Below are 15945 nucleotides of genomic sequence, written 5' to 3' on the forward strand. Positions count from 1 at the left end.
TCGCCCCCCCCCGGCACTCGAGGCCTGCTGCCGCACCGGGCCAGGTACGGAGGGGACACAAGGGGACCGAGCAGCCGGGGACACCCGGTGCCCTGGTGTGATGGTGCCCCAGGGAAGGGACGTGGCGGGGTGTCACGGGGGGACGCGGCGTGCTGGGGACATGCCGTGCCCGAACCCCCCCGGTCCCCTGGCCGGGTCTGGGGTCGGGGGGACGACGGTGGGGCACGAGGTCCCCTCTCTTGGGGACAGTCCTGGGGCGCGGGACTCCACCTCGGGGGGGGGGGGGACAATACCCATCTTAGGGGGGTGATGCCCCATTTTGGGGGGGCGACGCCACCTCTAGGAGGCACAACACCCCCCCTCGGGTGGGGGGGGTGCCCCATCTCGGGGGACACTGCTGTCCCCAGGGCCGTGCCCGGGGCTCGCCATGCCCGTTTCGGGAGGGGGAGGGGGGCGGGGAAGCAGGGCCCGGTTGCCCCGACAACCTTCCTCCTCCTCCTCCTCCTCCTCCTCGCCGTCACCCACATCCTCCTTCCGCCCCATCCTCTTCCTCGGCCCCGCTTCCGGCCTGCCTCCGCCGGGGACTTTGGTCCAGCCCCGAGGTTCCTGCAGCAATCAGCAGCCGGGGGAGGGAGCGCGGCGGCAGCCACCGCCCGCCCGCCCGCCCGGCCCGCTGCCGCCGCTGCCGCCACTGCTGCCGCCGCTGCCGCTGCCGCCGCCGCCGCGATGGCCTCCGCCGCCCCGGCGCCGCGCACCAAGTCGCCCTTCAAGAAGCGCGGCAGCTTGCAGGCCCCCGGCCCCGCAGGTGAGCCCCCCCCCCCCGGGTGGGCACCGCTCGGTGCTGCTGGTGGGGTGGGGGGTCCCCCGGGGTGTAACGGGGGGGAGAGCGGCCCGGGCGGCTCGTCGGCGGGGCGCGCGCCCCTCACCGCGGCGTCGGGCCCGCGGGGCCGCGTCGGGCAGCGGAGGGTGCGCGGCGACGCGGGGGGCGAGGGGAACCGGCACCCGCCACCCCCCCCCCCTCCTCCTCGGGGTGGGGGGGCCACCGGGGCGGTCGGGGCTCGGGGGCGGCGGTGGCACCGCGCGGCACGGGGCGCCGCGGGCTGCCGGCGCGCCGTGGGTGGCACGGGGTGACAGCGCATCGCAGGTGGCAGGGGCTGACAGCGCGGCGCAGGTGGCACGGGGTGCCAGCATGTCGTGGGTGGGTGGCACGGGGTGACAGCATGTCGCGGGTGGCACGGGGCGCCACACGTGCCCTGGGTGCCAGGGGTGCCGGAGTGTCACGGGTGGCACGGGGCACCACGCGTGCCCTGGGTGGCACAGGGTGCCAGTGTGGCACAGGTGGCACGGGTCGCCCAGCACCCATAGCACCCCTCCGGGTTCAGGCCGCCACTTCCCGGCCTCCCTCAGCCATCCCGCGTGCCAGCCCGGGAATTATTGCGGGAATGCGTTAACGAGACGCTGCCGGCACCCCGGAGAGTGGGGACACCCACGCGCAGCACCCACCGCCCACGTCCGGCTCCCAGGGCCTCGGGGCCGCGGGGAAACTGAGGCAGGGGAGAGGGCTGGCGGCGGTGGGCGCCGGGGGGCTCCTGCCTCAGTTTCCCCAGCTGCCGCACGGCCAGGCGCCCCCCCCGGCACCCCACGGCCACCCACGACCGCGGGGGGGGGGGACCCGAACCCACCGGGGGTCCCTGGCCTGGGGTTGCAGCAAGCGGGGTGCGGGGCCAGGACTCCTGGGTCCCTTGGGCAGGTCGGGGAGGGGGGCTGGGGGGGTGAAAGCAGGGAGGGGGCCCGGACGCCTGGGCTCATTCCCGGCGCCGCTCCTGCCCCCGGGGAGGGGGGATTGGGGGACCCATCATGTGGCCCCAGTATAACCAGTTGCCCCGACCCCCCCTCCCCAAAACCCCCCACCAGTCCGTGCTGGGGGGTGGAAATTGGGGGGGGGGAGGGGGGCTGGGGGTGCCCTGCGCCACGTTGTGCACCCAGACCGGGGTCCCCCCCCCCCACTAGCCGTGCGCCGGGGGGGGGGGGGTCGGCCTGAGGCTGGCGACAGGCTCCAGGACGCCTGGGCCCCCTCGCGGGGAGCAAATTCCCCCTTCTTGGCATGGAGGGGGGGGGGAAAGAAGAGCAGTGGCAGGGGAAAAGCAGCCCCCCCCCCCCCAAAAAAAAACCTGAGGACCGCGGTGGGGGGGGGGGGGCCGCGGGCTGCACGGCGGCTGGGCCGGGGTCTCGCGGCGCTGCCGCCGCCGCTGCCGCCGCTGCCGCCGCTGCCTCCCCCCTTCCTGCGCTCGGCTCCCCCGGCGCAGCCTCGGTGCGCTGCGGGCTGCGCTGGGCACTGCGGCGGGTGCGCGGGGGGGCCCCCCCTTCCCTCCGTCCCCCCCCCCCCCCCTCCCGGGGCCCAGGCGTCCCCCCGTCCCCCCCCTGTGGGTGCAGGTAGGAGGCGGCATCCCCTCGGCTCGGTGTTTCGGGGGGGGGCGACGTGCCCGGGGGTATTTGTTTGGGGTGGGGGGGGGAAGTATCCCTCTTTCCCCCCCCCCCAGCTTGCTGGGTGCTGCATGGTGTGTTGCCCCCCCCTCCTTAATTTGGGGGTCCCTCCCCTGGCTGGATGGGGGGGGACACGGATGGGGGGAGCAGGGTGAATGCATGGATTGGGGGGGGACGGGACGGACAGAGGGATGGAGGCAGGATGGACGGACGGGGAGGGGGGCAACCGGCTGCGGGAGGGGATTTGGGCTGGGGGGGGGGAACCCCGGCATCCTGACCCACCCCCCCAGCGCTGGGGCTGAGCGCCCGGCGCTGAGCCCCGGGGCACGCGGCGTGTCGAGGCCCCCCCTCGTTAGCTAACGAAGCTGCCCCCCCCCCGGGTCGTTATGTCCCCATCCCTAATGGGTTAATACGGAGGCAGGGGGAAGGGGGGGGCCCTTAACCTTGCTCCCATTTATTGCCCCCCCCCCAAATCTGCCGGAGCCGGTTAACCCCTCGGTGGCCGGGCACGTGGTGGGGGGGGTCCAGGCTGCCCCCCCTGCCCCCCCCGGTGCGGTGCTGACACGCTGCCCCCCGTCCGGCAGAGGTGCGCGGGGGGCCGGGCTCTCGGCCCCTACAGTCGGCTCGCTCCCTGCCGGGGACCCCCCACTGCCTGAAGCACTTCCCCGTGGACCTGCGCACTTCCATGGACGGCAAATACAAGGAGATCGCCGAGGTAGGCGCTCCCCCCCCCACCCCATGCTTCCCCGTCCCGTCCCGTTCCCGACCGGGCTGAGGCCAGGCACAACTCAGCGCACGGGTGGCCCCGGCAGGAGCTGTTCTGCCGCTCGCTGGCCGAGAGCGAGATGCGCACGGCTCCCTACGAGTTCCCCGAGGAGAGCCCCATCGAGCAGCTGGAGGAGCGCCGGCAGCGCCTGGAGAGGCAGATCAGCCAGGACGTCAAGTGAGTGGGGGGGGTCCCGTGTGTCCCCCCCGTCCCCCCGTCCCCGGGGTCCCCGCGTGGGGCCGGGCCGGGTGCCCCCCGCCTGTGCCGCCTCTGTGTCCCCTCTCTCTCCTCTCCCGTGGGTGTCGCGCTCGCTGTCCGTTTCCCCTCTTTTTTTGGGGGGGGGTTTCTGTGTGTGCTCGGGGCGGTTTGGGCATTAACAGGGGTGTTTTCTCCCCCCCCCAACCCCCCCCCGGCCCCCGTTTCTCTCCCGCCTCCCCCCCCCCCCCCCCCCGCCACCCGCCGGCCCTCAGACTCGAGCCCGACATTTTGCTCCGAGCCAAACAGGACTTCCTGAAAATTGACAGTGCCGCGGACTTACAGTGAGTGTCCGGCTCGGGGACACCGGGGACCGGGGACACTGCGGGGCTCGGGGACCCCCCCCCCCAAAAAAAAAACCTTGGCCCAGCTCTGACCTGCCCTCCCACCGCTGCTCCCCCAAAGGTGCCCCCCCCGGCTGCGCTCCGGCGCTGAAGGGGTTAATGCACCCGGGAATGGGCCGGGGGGGGTGTTTTTAGGGAGGGGGGGAGGATTTGGGGTGCTGAGGATGGGACCCCTCCACCCGCTTTGGCCCCCCCCCCCTTTGCCGGGCAGGGGGAGCCGGTGCTGCGTGTCCTTCTCCCTCCTGTGTCAGCTTGGGGCACGGGGGGTGGCCGCCCCCCCCCCCCCCCGCCGCCGCTTGTCTGTGTCACGAGTTGTCTTGTTCTCTGTCCCCGTCCCCCGACTTTTTGTTGTGCTCGTGTGGGGCTGGGGGTGGGGGGAATGAGGGGGTGACGCCAAGCGGGATGTGGCACCCGGGTGTCCCAAACGTGGTGGCCTCCCTGGGGCAGCCGGGAGCTCGCTGCCACCTGCCCCGGGCAGGATGTGGCCCCCCGGGTGCTGTGGGGTGCCGGTGGGGGGGCTGTACATGGGGGGGGGGCTGGCCCGGCTCACCGGGACCCCCGTGTGCCCGCAGGCTCTTCAAGGAGCAGAGTGAGGACCTGGTGGACCACGTGCCCAAGGAGCGCGAGGTGCTGCTGGAGAGGGAGTTTCAGAGGGTCACCATCTCCGGCGAGGAGAAGTGTGGGGTGAGACGGCGCGCCGGCCCCCCCGGCGACCCCCCCCGGTGACCCCCCCTCCCGGCGGCCCCCCACTTCGGTCCACGGGGCTCCACCAAAGTGGGGTTAGGGGGGCGACCGCTGCGGCGCTGACCCCCACGGGGTCCGTGGGGCACCAAGACCATCGCTTGGTGGGGAGCTCCTCGTTGAGGGTCTTCAACGCCCGGCCCGCGCGCCCTGGGGTCCGGGGTGCCCCCAGAGCCCCCCCCCCCCCTCCAGCTTTCCCCTTCCCAGGTGCCCTTCACGGACCTGCTGGATGCGGCCAAGAGCGTGGTGAAGGCACTGTTCCTGCGGGAGAAGTACATGGGGTTGTCGCTGCAAAGCTTCTGCAAGACCACGGCCCGCTACCTGCAGGAGCTCTCCGAAAAGCCCCTGGAGACCCGGGGCTACGAGGAGGTGCCCGAGACCCCCGTGGCCGCCGGTGAGCAGAGCCGCCCCGGGGACGCGGTGGCGGGGAGGGATGGCCGCGTTGCTGGAGCAGCTCGGTGCATGCCCCACCGGTTGTCCCCCCCGCCGCAGACGCCCCCGTGCACCCGCCGTTCGGCGACCAGCACCCCTACGAGGCGTGGGACCCCCAGGCCATGCCGGGCGACCTCGGCTTCGGGCTCAAGATGGTGGACGGCGTGGTGCACGTCTACACCAAGCAGGACGTCACCGACAAGTGAGTTTGGGCGGGCGCGACGAGTTTGCCGGGGCTGAGCCGCCGCGGCTCACGGCGCCTTCTCCCCGCCAGGAGCACGGAGCTGGACCTGCCCTACCCCGACCTGCAGGAGTTCATCGCCGACATGAACTTCCTCATGGCTTTGATCATTAACGGACCCATGTAAGGAGAAGCGCCGGGGTCTGTCCCCCCGCCACGGGGACGCACGCCCGGGGACATCGAGGTGGGGATGTGTCCATGTGTCCGTCCTGGCCCAGCACCAGCTCTGCGCCCAGGGCTGGGACTTGGGTCCGCTTGTCCTGGTGGGCACCGGACCTCCTCGGGGCTGGTTTTCTCCCTCTTTTCCCCTAAACTGATGGCGACCTCCTTGCCTTGGCCAGCAAATCCTTCTGCTACCGGCGCCTGCAGTACCTGAGCTCCAAGTTCCAGATGCACGTGCTGCTCAACGAGATGAAGGAGCTGGCGGCCCAGAAGAAGGTGCCCCACCGCGACTTCTACAACATCCGCAAGGTACCTGGGGGCCCCGGCAGCGGCAGCCGCGCGTCCCAGGGTCCCTGGCTTGGTTGGTGCCCGGGGGGGATGGGGGGACGGGCTCCGAGCTGAGCGTTGCCCCTGCCCATGCAGGTGGACACCCACATCCACGCCTCGTCCTGCATGAACCAGAAGCATCTCCTGCGCTTCATCAAGCGGGCCATGAAGAAGCACCTGGATGAAATTGTCCACGTGGAGAAGGGCAAGGAGCAGACGCTCAAGGAGGTCTTCGAGACCATGAACCTCACAGCCTACGACCTCAGTGTGGACACGCTGGACGTCCACGCGGTATGAGAGACCCTTCCCAAGCCCTGGAGACGAGCAGGGACCCCAGCTTGTCTCCAGCCAGGCTGGGGGATCTTTTCCAGTGGCTGGCCCAGTGTCAGGTCGGGGGATTTTGGGTGGCTCCAGGGTGGTGGGTGGCATTGGCTCATGTCTGCCTCTCCATGCCAGGACCGCAACACCTTCCACCGTTTTGACAAGTTCAACGCCAAGTACAACCCCATCGGCGAGTCCATCCTAAGGGAGATCTTCATCAAGACGGACAACCGCGTCTCGGGGAAATACTTTGCCCACATCATCAAGGTGAGCGGCCTCGGGAGGCGTTTGGGGTGGTGGGCGCGCTGCACCCTGCCCCAGACACCCCCCCCAGTCCCCTTCCCTCTAATGCCCACGGCGGCCAGCACCCAACCTGGGGTGACGTCCCTCCACATCCCCCTTCCTGGCGGTGACGGGTGACGCCTTCCCCCTCCCCGGCAGGAGGTAATGTCCGACCTGGAGGAAAGCAAGTACCAGAACGCCGAGCTGCGGCTCTCCATCTACGGCCGGTCCCGCGACGAGTGGGACAAACTGGCCCGCTGGGCCGTGAACCACCGCGTTCACTCCAACAACGTCCGCTGGCTCGTGCAGGTGCCCCGGCTCTTGTGAGTACCCCGGGCATCCCCGCCTGGCGCCTGGGGCGCTCATCACACGTCGGCGGGGGCTCAGGGCAGGGGACGTGGGTGTGATGGGGTGCCCGGCGCTGAGCGACTGCCGTTGCCCTTGCAGTGACGTCTACCGGACGAAGAGGCAGCTGGCCAACTTCCAGGAGATGCTGGAGAACATCTTCCTACCCCTCTACGAGGCCACCGTCCACCCTGCCCAGCACCCGGAGCTGCACCTCTTCCTGGAGCACGTGAGCACCGTCCCCTGCGCCTGGGGTGGCTTGAGGACCCCTAGATCTGTCCCCCAGCCTGGGTCTACTATGTCCTGGAGCCAGGGATGGGAGGTCTCCTGATGGAGGGGGTGACCGCAAAGCTGGCTGATGTCTTGCCCCGCAGGTGGACGGCTTCGACAGCGTAGATGATGAGTCCAAGCCGGAGCATCACATCTTCAACCTGGACAGCCCCTTGCCGGGCAACTGGGTGGAGGAGGACAACCCACCCTACTCCTACTACCTGTACTACATGTATGCCAACATGACCGTGCTCAACCACCTCCGCCGGTAAGGCCACCCCAGGGTCCCGGCTCCGTCGTGGGGCAAGCGGAGGTTCCCACACCCTGTCCCCGCCGCTGAGCCGGCGCTCGCACCCTCTCCGCAGGAAGCGAGGTTTCCACACCTTCGTGCTGCGACCGCACTGCGGTGAGGCCGGCCCCATCCATCACCTCGTCTCGGGCTTCATGGTCTCGGAGAACATCTCGCACGGCTTGCTGCTCCGCAAGGTGTGCGCCGCCGGTGGCGGCTCGGATGCGCCGTCGGGGGGAAATTTGGGGCCGGCGGGCGCGCGGCCGGGCCCCCCGCTGACCCCGCTGTGCCCGCCAGGCGCCCGTGCTGCAGTACCTCTACTACCTGGCGCAGATCGGCATCGCCATGTCGCCGCTCAGCAACAACAGCCTCTTCCTCAGCTACCACCGCAACCCGCTGCCCGAGTACCTGTCGCGGGGGCTCATGGTGTCCCTCTCCACCGACGACCCCCTCCAGTTCCACTTCACCAAGGTGAGCGGTCGTGGTGGTGCACGGCACGGCTACCAGCCCACCGTGGTGGTGGGACAGGGTTGGTCACGTCCAGGAGCGAGGAGACCCCAGCAGGCTCTGAAGGTCCAGTGAGGAGGAGGGATGGGATGGAAGATGCTGGAGGCCACCAGCCTTTTTGGGGTCCTCGTTGAGCGCCCGGCGAGCGGCGCCGCTCCCGTCGGGGCGGAGGGGTGACCAGGGCCACCGCTGAGGCCTCGTCCCCGCAGGAGCCCCTCATGGAGGAGTACAGCATCGCCACCCAAGTCTGGAAGCTCAGCTCCTGCGACATGTGCGAGCTGGCCCGCAACAGCGTCCTCATGAGCGGCTTCTCCCACAAGGTAAGGGCACCCTCGGCCCCGGCGCGGGCGCTCCGGGTGCCGGCGGACCGCGGCAGCCCTCCCTTGCCCTGCCCCTTGCTCTGGCCCAGGTGAAGAGCTACTGGCTGGGTCCGCACTACCTAAAAGAGGGGCCGGAGGGGAACGACATCCGCCGCACCAACGTCCCCGACATCCGCGTGAGCTACCGCTTCGAGACGCTGTGCCAGGAGCTGACGCTCATCACGCAGGCGGTGCAGACCGAGGAGCTGGAGCCCATCCAGGAGGAGGACGCTCTCGCCATCGCCTCCGCCCTGGGCACCCAGTGACGCCCGTCCCGTCCCGTCCCGTCCTGTCCCATCCCGTCCCGTCCCCGGCGGGAGGAAGGGGACACCCCGCCGCCGTCCCCGGCGCCGCCCGCCCGGGGGACCTCTTGCCGCCGCCTCGCTCCCGCGCTGCTCCGTGGCCCCTCGCCGCTGTCCCCTGTGTCGTGCCGGTGCCTTCGTCGTGGGGTGGGGTTGGGTCCGTTCTCTGTGTTTTGGGGGGGTTCGTCGTTTTTTTGTTGTTGTTTTTGGGGTTTTTTTTAACTGTTTTTCTTGTAGCCGTGCTCCCTGCTGGGGCGCGCTGGCGGGCGAGGGGTCCCGGTGACACCGGGGCTGGGGACGCCACGGGTCCCCCTGTTTGCTTGCTTGCTGTCCCCTTTCCCCCTTGAGAGGGGACATGGGGACAGCGGTGACGATCGAAGCGAGTCGGCGCAGCACCCAGCACCCAAAACCCGGGTCTCCGTGCCCCCGGCTCCGCTTGCACCCTCCCGTGGGGCTGCCAGCTCCGGGTAGGGACCAGGGGGCGGGTGGCCCTGGGGACACCAGGTGCAGGGGACAGTGTCTTTTGGGTGCCCGGGTGGAGGAAGGCCGTGAATCCCTCCTCCTCCTCCTCCTCCTCACCGGCCACAGAGGCCACAGGGAGGAAGATGAGGGTCCGGGTCTGCGTGTGCCCCCCCGTCCCCGTCCCGCCGTCCCCCGTGCGCAGAGGGGCAGTTTGCAACCCGGATCGCGGGGAGGGGAAGGGGGGGGCACCCCCCCCCGCCCCGCATCCCCCCCCCGGGTCCTGCCTCCCACCGCGGGCATCCCTCATCCCGCGGAGCCGTCGCTCCGACCCCCGTGGTCCGTGCCCGGCGCCGGTGCCGCTCCGAGGAAAACGGGAGGGCGACCGCGGGAGGGAAAAAAAAAAAAAACAAAAAAGGAAAAAAAAAAGGAAGAAAGCGAGGAAAAAAACCAAAAAAAGCATGAGAAATAAAGGTATTTAAGTAAAACCCGCGGCTGCTGTGAGTCTGGGCTCGGGGCTGGGGGGGGATCGGGGCCCTTCGCGCCGGGGGGGGGGGCAGGAGGCAGGGGAAACTGAGGCAGCGAGCGGCGGCTCGGTCCCACCACCGCGCGCGGGGACGGTGCCCAAAGCTGGGGGGGGCCACGGGGGGGGGAGGTCCCGGCAGCGGGGCCGTATCCGGAGCCCTGGAGCGCGGCGCTGGCCCCGTGCCCGGTATTTTGCCCTGCCTTCCTGCCCGGCCCCCCCCCGGAGCCACCCGCCATGTCGGCACAGCCGGAGCTGGGCGCCGCTATGGAAGTCACCCTGGGATACTGGGACATCCGCGGGGTGAGCGCGGGGGGCGCCCCTGGGTGGGGGTGTCCGGGGGGGGGGGGGACAGCAGGGGGGGGGAGGCCGATCGGGCCGGGGTGGTTGCAAAACGCCTCCCGCCGGCATTTTGGGGGGGGGGGACGGGACACCAGCATTGGGGTGTCCCCTGTGTCCCCGCAGCTGGCCCACGCCATCCGCCTGCTGCTGGAGTACACGGGCACCCCGTACCGCGAGCGGCACTACAGCACCGGGCCAGGTGAGGGCCCCCCCCCCCCCGAGCCCCCCCCCCCCACCCCGGCGGCACCCCGGGGTGCCAAACCGCCCCGTCCCCCCCCCCCCGCAATCACGGCGGGGTCTCGACACGCGGCCTCGACTTTTGCCCCCGCAGCTCCCCCCTGGCGCCCCAGCGGGGTGGCGGGTGGGGGGGGGGACATTGCCACCACCCCCCCCCCCTCGCCGCGCACTGGGCCTTTGCCCCCGGCTCAACGTCCTCTTGGCACCGGCGGGGACGGGGGCACGGGAAAAGCGCCGGAGGCTCCCGGGAAACGAGGGCGCTCGCGGGCCCGGCGCGGGAAACGCGGGTGTCCTCCCCCCCCCCCAAAACCGTCCCCGTCCCGTGGTCCCCACCGGGGCCAAGACATGATTTTGGGGGGCCTTGCGCGGTCTCCGAGCCCTCAGACCCGCTCCCTTGGCGGGGGGGGGGGGGTTGGCACGCCGGGGGGGGGGCACGGAAGGAGCCCGGCTCTCCGAGCGCCTCCTCCAGCTCCCGACTACGACAAGAGCGACTGGACCGACGAGAAGGAGAAGCTGGGCCTGGATTTCCCCAACGTAGGTGGCGGCAAGTGGGGGGGGGGGGATTTGGCGGGGGGGGGGGGACGGGACAGGGCGGCGGGGGGGGCTCACGGCCCTCGGCCTCCCTCCAGCTGCCCTATCTCCTGGCCGGCACCACCAAGCTGACGCAGAGCAACGCCATCCTGCGCTACATCGCCCGCAAGCACAACCTGTGTGAGTGGCTCGGGGGGGGCGATCCGGAGCTTGGGGGGGGGGGGGGACACAGGGGGGACACGGGGGGGGGTGACACCTCCGCGCTCCGCAGGCGGCGAGACGGAGGAGGAGATGCTCCGCGCCGACCTGCTGGAGAACCAGCTGATGGAGATGCGCCTGGGCTTCGCCCGGCTCTGCTACAACCCCGACTTCGTGAGTAACCCCCCCCCCGGCAAGGGGGGGGGCCCGTGAGGGCTGGGGACCCAAGGGGGGGACCGATAGGCCCCCCCTTCAGGATTGGGGGGGACCCCACGGAGATGTGGGGACCTAAGAGGGGACTCCCCAAGGTTGGGGAACCTCAAGAGGAGACCCATGCTCTTCCCCAAGCGTTGGGGGGGGATGCACACCCCCCCCTCCAGGATTAGGGGGACCCAATGCAGCCTAGGGGGCCCGGGGGGGGCCCATGCCCCCCCCCACCCGTGCAGTCGGGGGGACCCAAGGGGGGACCCACGCACGGGGCCGTGCCGCGCAGGAGCTCCTCAAGCCGGCGTACCTGGAGCAGCTGCCGGCCAAGCTGCAGGAGCTGTCGCGCTTCCTGGGCGCCCGCCCTTGGTTCGCGGGGGACAAGGTAGGTGCAGGGGGCCGGGGGGGGGGGCAGGGGTGTGTGTCCCCCCCCCAAAACCACGCCGGGGCTCACCGTGCCGCTGCGGCGCAGCTCACCTACGTGGACTTCTTGGCTTACGACGTGCTGGAGCAGCAGCGCATGTTCGCCCCGACGTGCCTGGAGGGGCCGGGCAACCTGCGCGCCTTCATGCGGCGCTTCGAGGTGAGCGGGGGGGGCTCCCCGGACCCCCCCCTTCTCCCAGGACCCCCCCTCTTCTCCCAGGACCCCCCCTTTCTCCCAGGACCCCCCCCCGGCGCCGCCGCCCACCGGCCCCTCCGCTCCCCGCAGGCGCTGGAGAAGGTCGCCGCGTACCTGCGCTCCGGGCGCTGCCTGAAGACACCCGTGTTTTGGCGGACGGCTCGGTGGGGCAGCGCCAAGGAGTGATGCTGCCCCCCCCCCCCGCTGTGCCCCCCCCGTCGCCGTCGCTGTCCCCCCCCCCCCCGGGCCGGGCCGGGGGCTTCGCCGCCGCTTTTCCCCCGCGCAATAAACCCGCCGCGATTCGCACCCGCGCCCGGCTGCCGCCTGCGCTGCGCCGCCTCGGGGGGGGGGGGGGGAACCGCGTGGGGGGGGGCGGACCGTGCTGCTGCCCCCCCCCACCCCGGGATGGGGGGACCCCGCTGCTCCCCGTGGTAAAGGGGGGGTCGCCGGGCAGACTGGGGGTCCAAGGGGGACACGTGCCCCCCCCTCCCCAGGATTGGGGGGACCCCCGTGCAGACTGGGGGACTCAAGGGGGGGGGACACATGACCCCTAGGATTGGGGGGGCCCCCATGAAGATGGAGGACTCAAGGGGGGACCGATGCCCCCCCCCCCGCAGGATTGGGGGGAACCCCATGGAGATTTGGAGACCTAAGAGGGGATATATGCCCCCCCTCCGGACTGGGATATTCCCATGGAGGCTGGGGGACCTCGGGGGGGGGGACACATGACCCCCAGGATTGGGGGGACCCCCATGCACACGGGGGGCTCAAGGGGGGGACCGATACCCCCCCCAGGATTGGGGGGGACCCCACGCAGATTGGGGGACCCAAGGGGGACACATGCCCCCCCCCCAGGATCGGGATACCCCCATGGGGGCTGGGAGACCTCGGGGGGGGGGACACATGACCCCCAGGACTGGGGGGATTCACATGCCGATGGGGGACCCAAGGGGGAACGGTACCCCCCCCAAGGATTGGGGGGACCCCATGCAGAAGGGGGGACCCCGGGGGGGGGCACATGACCCCCCCAGGATTTGGGGGACCCTCCTACACACTGGGGGACCCAAAGCGGGACACATGCCCCCCCTCCACCCCAGGAAGAGGTGACCCCCATGCAGATTGGGGGACCCAAATGGGGACCGACCCCCCCCCCCCCGCGAGGACTGGGGGGGGTCCCCGTGCAGACTGGGGGGGGGGGAGGGGGGGGCTAAGGGAGGACCCAACCCCCCAGGATTGGGGAAGGGGGGGGCATGAGGGGGCGGGGCCCATGAGGGGGGCGGGGCCCCCGTCCCGCCGCAGCCGCAAACGCGTGGCCCCGCCCCTCGGCCCCGCCCCCTCGCCGCCCCATGGGGTCGTTGCCCCTTTAAGAGCCCCCTCTCCACCCCCCCCGAGCCCCGCCCCCGCGTGGGGGGGGGGAGGCGATAAAAGCTTCCGGGAGGGGGAGGGGAGGCATCGCCGCCATGGCCGCCGTGCTGGGCTACTGGGACATCCGCGGCGTGAGTGGGGCTGGGGGGCCCGGGGGGGGCCAGCTGGACCCCCCCCCCGGGGTCTCAGGGTGCATGGGGTGGGGGGCCCTTTCCCTGGAAGGGGGCAGGAGCCTGGATCCCCTTCTCTCTCCGCCCCCCCCCCCCAAGGCTCCTTGGGGCCCCCCTGTCCTGGGGGGGGGGGTAGGTGCTCTGGGGGGGCCTTGCCTTGGGGGGGGGTGCGGGGTGCTGTGCCCCCCCCCCCGCACACACATCATGGTTGGGGGTGCTGGTGCTGTGCTCAGGGTTTGGCCCCCCCCCCCCCATAGCTGTGCCGTGGGGCTGGCCCCCCCCACCGTGGGGTGCCTTGGGGGGGGGGGCTGGAGCACCCCCAACCCCCCCCGGGGGGGGCACAGGCCCCTGCAGCACACAGGGGTGCTTCCCCCCCCCCCCACTGTGCCTCAGTTTCCCCCTAGCGGAGGGCAGGTTTTGGGGAGGGGGGGTGGCTGGGGAGGGGGGGGGCCCTGCTGACTTCTGCCCCCCCAGCTGGCCCACGCCATCCGCCTGCTCCTGGAGTACACGGAGACGCCCTACGAGGACAAGCTGTACAGCTGCGGGGAAGGTGAGCGGCGCGGGGGGGCTCCCCCCCCCCCCCCCCCCAAACACCCCCCCCGGGGCCCTCACGTGCTCCAACTCCTCCTGCTCCGCTTCCTTGCAGCCCTGGAGCCATGTCCCGGGAGGCGAGTCCATGTGACCCGGTCCCCTCCGGCTCCTTCCCCCCCCCCCCCATCCCAGTGACCCTCGTGTGGCTGGGGGGGGGGGGATATGGACCCCCCCCCACCACCACCTTGCACCCCCCCCCCCGCGGTGGAGTGGGGGCACGTGGCCTGGGGAAATGGCTGCGTTGCCGCCCCGTCCCGCCCCGCGGAAGTGTCCGCAGGCTGCTCGCTCGGAGCAGGGATCAGCCGAGGCGGCGCTTGGGGCCCTGCCATGACGGGGGGGCAGGTCCGGTATGGAGCTGCTGTGCTGCCCCCCGGGGGGGTCCTGGGGTCCCCGTGTGCCCCGTGTCCTCCAGGCCTGCTGGAGGTGGCTCCCGAGCGTGACCCTCCTCTGCTCTCCTTCCAGCTCCTGACTACGACAAGAGCCAATGGATCAACGAGAAGGAGAAGCTGGGATTAGACTTCCCTAACGTAGGTGGCCTCAGGGCAAGGGAGCAGCTACGGGGGGTGATTTTTGGGGAGCTGGCATCCCGGGCGGGTGGGAGATGCCACGCTGACGTGCCTGCCGTCCCCTGCAGCTCCCCTACTTCATCGACGGCAAGACCAAGCTCACCCAGAGCAACGCCATCCTCCGCTACATCGCCCGCAAGCACAAGATGTGTGAGTGCCCGGGGCTGGGGTTGAGCTGAGGCCATGGGTGGCCCCGTGCGGCGCTAACATCTCCCCGGTCTGCAGGTGGTGAGACAGAGGAGGAGGTCATCCGTGTGGACATGCTGGAAAACCAGATCATGGATTTCCGCATGAGCCTGGTGATGGTCTGCTACAACCCTGACTTTGTGAGTGTCTCCGTGCTGTGGCATCTTGTGATCACCCGTCCCAGTGTCACGGGGCTGCCTGTGCTGGGATCCTTCCTGACTGTGCCCTGAGGAATGGGGCTGGATTAACCTGGGAGCATTCCCCATTTGGAGAAGCTGTTGTCTCCTGGGGTGGTGGGGAGCGGAGTATGTGGACTTGGGCATCCACCCCTTTTTTCCTTTCCCTCTGCAGGAGAAGCTGAAGCCAGGGTACCTGGAGCAACTGCCAGGGAAGCTGAAGCTCTTCTCCAACTTCCTGGGGGACAGAAAGTGGTTTGCAGGGGAGAAGGTATGGTCTGGACCCCAGAGGAGGGCAGCAGGGGCTGGGAAGGGGGTTTGGTCCCATGGTGCTCCTCACTGCACCTCTCCTTCCCCAGCTCACCTTTGTGGACTTCCTCATGTTTGACGTGCTGGAGCAGAACCGCACGTTTGAACCCAAGTGCCTGGAACCATTCAAGAACCTGAAGGACTTCATGGACCGCTTTGGGGTGAGCCGGGTGCTGCTTGGGTCCTGCTGTGGCTGCTCCAGGCTCTCTTGGGGTCTGCACGGTCACCCATGGGCACTGGTCTCCATTGGATCCTTTTGGGGAAGGACCTCCTGGGGCAGATCTGACACCCTCCAGGGTGTCAAGGTCCTCAAGGACTCTTGGGGCAGAGGGGTGCCCCATGAGCCCTGGTGGGATGAGTCCCGAGCACTCTCCTTCCTCCCGCAGGCCTTGGAGAAGGTTGCTGCCTACATGAAATCCAGCCGCTTCCTGAAGATGCCCATCAACAACAAGATGGCCAAATGGGGCAACAAGAAGGAGTAGGGGTGCAGCGTGGGGTGAGACAAGCCGGGGTGTCCTTCACCTGTCCAGGACTGACCCCCCCCCATGCCATCTGTAGTGGGGCTGGGCTGGGCGGGCCGTGGGGCCTGTGTGGCAGCCCCTGAAAGCAATAAAATCTCTAGATGCAGCAACCCGACTCCCTTGCCGAGTGCCTGTGGGTTGGAGAGGGAGGAAGCGCTCGGGATCACCTTCTGGTGACGTGGGGCGAGTAGGGGCATCCCTGCCCCCCCAGGGTGCCCTGGCCACCCCTTAGCTTGGTGGGGTTGGGCTGAGGTTTGGGAATGCCTGAGCAGAGCTTTGTGTTGTCCCCTCGCTCTGCCTCCTTGGCATCGAGAGGCCGTAGTCCCTCCTCCTTGCTCCTCAGGGAAAGTGTCTCCTCCTCTGCCCTGGGGCTTTCTCGTTAGCGCATTCCTGCACACTAACGAGGCAGAGCTGGCAAAGGAGCTGGCTCCAGGCTTGGCACCCTGCCAGCACCTGCGGGGTTGGGAGCTCACCCCGCCCAAGCCAGCGGCGGACCACGGTGTCCCATGAGCCCGTCCCTG

The 15945-nt window shown here is 70.5% G+C and overlaps 3 protein-coding genes across 5 annotated transcripts; all 3 read left to right on the forward strand.

The window, feature by feature from the left end:
- The first annotated feature begins 683 nt into the window (after positions 1-683).
- Positions 684-9353, forward strand: AMPD2 (adenosine monophosphate deaminase 2). Of its 3 annotated transcripts, none has more exons than XM_067310569.1 (18): positions 684-805; positions 3069-3199; positions 3297-3427; positions 3721-3789; positions 4422-4533; positions 4783-4984; positions 5083-5224; positions 5297-5386; positions 5605-5734; positions 5849-6043; positions 6209-6340; positions 6515-6678; positions 6803-6929; positions 7075-7238; positions 7336-7456; positions 7557-7730; positions 7976-8086; positions 8176-9353. In XM_067310569.1, exons 1-18 carry the CDS (start codon positions 727-729, stop codon positions 8389-8391), a joined length of 2490 nt encoding a protein of 829 aa, XP_067166670.1. In that variant the 5' UTR covers positions 684-726; the 3' UTR covers positions 8392-9353. The 3 variants fall into 3 exon arrangements, with proteins under 3 accessions (XP_067166670.1, XP_067166671.1, XP_067166673.1); XM_067310570.1 differs by having other exon boundaries at positions 4798-4984; XM_067310572.1 differs by lacking the exon at positions 3721-3789.
- A 277-nt stretch (positions 9354-9630) lies between these two features.
- LOC106489809 (glutathione S-transferase 2-like) lies at positions 9631-11761 on the forward strand. Its single transcript, XM_067310579.1, has 8 exons — positions 9631-9712; positions 9875-9950; positions 10458-10522; positions 10618-10699; positions 10791-10891; positions 11211-11306; positions 11394-11504; positions 11631-11761. The coding sequence occupies exons 1-8, from the start codon at positions 9647-9649 to the stop codon at positions 11724-11726; spliced, it is 693 nt and encodes a 230-aa protein (XP_067166680.1). The 5' UTR covers positions 9631-9646; the 3' UTR covers positions 11727-11761.
- A 1206-nt stretch (positions 11762-12967) lies between these two features.
- LOC106489808 (glutathione S-transferase Mu 1-like) lies at positions 12968-15534 on the forward strand. Its single transcript, XM_067310580.1, has 8 exons — positions 12968-13036; positions 13550-13625; positions 14129-14193; positions 14301-14382; positions 14458-14558; positions 14770-14865; positions 14954-15064; positions 15290-15534. The coding sequence occupies exons 1-8, from the start codon at positions 13001-13003 to the stop codon at positions 15383-15385; spliced, it is 663 nt and encodes a 220-aa protein (XP_067166681.1). The 5' UTR covers positions 12968-13000; the 3' UTR covers positions 15386-15534.
- The last annotated feature ends 411 nt before the right edge of the window (positions 15535-15945 follow it).

Source organism: Apteryx mantelli, chromosome 25 (assembly GCF_036417845.1).
Source record: "Apteryx mantelli isolate bAptMan1 chromosome 25, bAptMan1.hap1, whole genome shotgun sequence".
Taxonomy (NCBI): Eukaryota; Metazoa; Chordata; class Aves; order Apterygiformes; family Apterygidae; genus Apteryx; species Apteryx mantelli.

What these genes read in the sequence shown, in the direction of transcription:
- LOC106489808 (XM_067310580.1), top strand. Translation starts at nt 13,001, where the DNA reads ATGGCCGCCGTGCTGGGCTACTGGGACATCCGCGGC. An exon ending in GCTGTACAGCTGCGGGGAAG is followed by an intron (nt 13,626 to 14,128) that starts GTGAGCGGCGCG and finishes CTCTCCTTCCAG; the next exon opens with CTCCTGACTACGACAAGAGC. An exon ending in ACTTCATGGACCGCTTTGGG is followed by an intron (nt 15,065 to 15,289) that starts GTGAGCCGGGTG and finishes TTCCTCCCGCAG; the next exon opens with GCCTTGGAGAAGGTTGCTGC.
- AMPD2 (XM_067310569.1), top strand. Translation starts at nt 727, where the DNA reads ATGGCCTCCGCCGCCCCGGCGCCGCGCACCAAGTCGCCCTTCAAGAAG. An exon ending in CAGATCAGCCAGGACGTCAA is followed by an intron (nt 3,428 to 3,720) that starts GTGAGTGGGGGG and finishes GCCGGCCCTCAG; the next exon opens with ACTCGAGCCCGACATTTTGC. An exon ending in GACAGTGCCGCGGACTTACA is followed by an intron (nt 3,790 to 4,421) that starts GTGAGTGTCCGG and finishes GTGTGCCCGCAG; the next exon opens with GCTCTTCAAGGAGCAGAGTG.
- LOC106489809 (XM_067310579.1), top strand. Translation starts at nt 9,647, where the DNA reads ATGTCGGCACAGCCGGAGCTGGGCGCCGCTATGGAAGTCACCCTGGGA. An exon ending in GATACTGGGACATCCGCGGG is followed by an intron (nt 9,713 to 9,874) that starts GTGAGCGCGGGG and finishes GTGTCCCCGCAG; the next exon opens with CTGGCCCACGCCATCCGCCT. An exon ending in GCACTACAGCACCGGGCCAG is followed by an intron (nt 9,951 to 10,457) that starts GTGAGGGCCCCC and finishes CGCCTCCTCCAG; the next exon opens with CTCCCGACTACGACAAGAGC.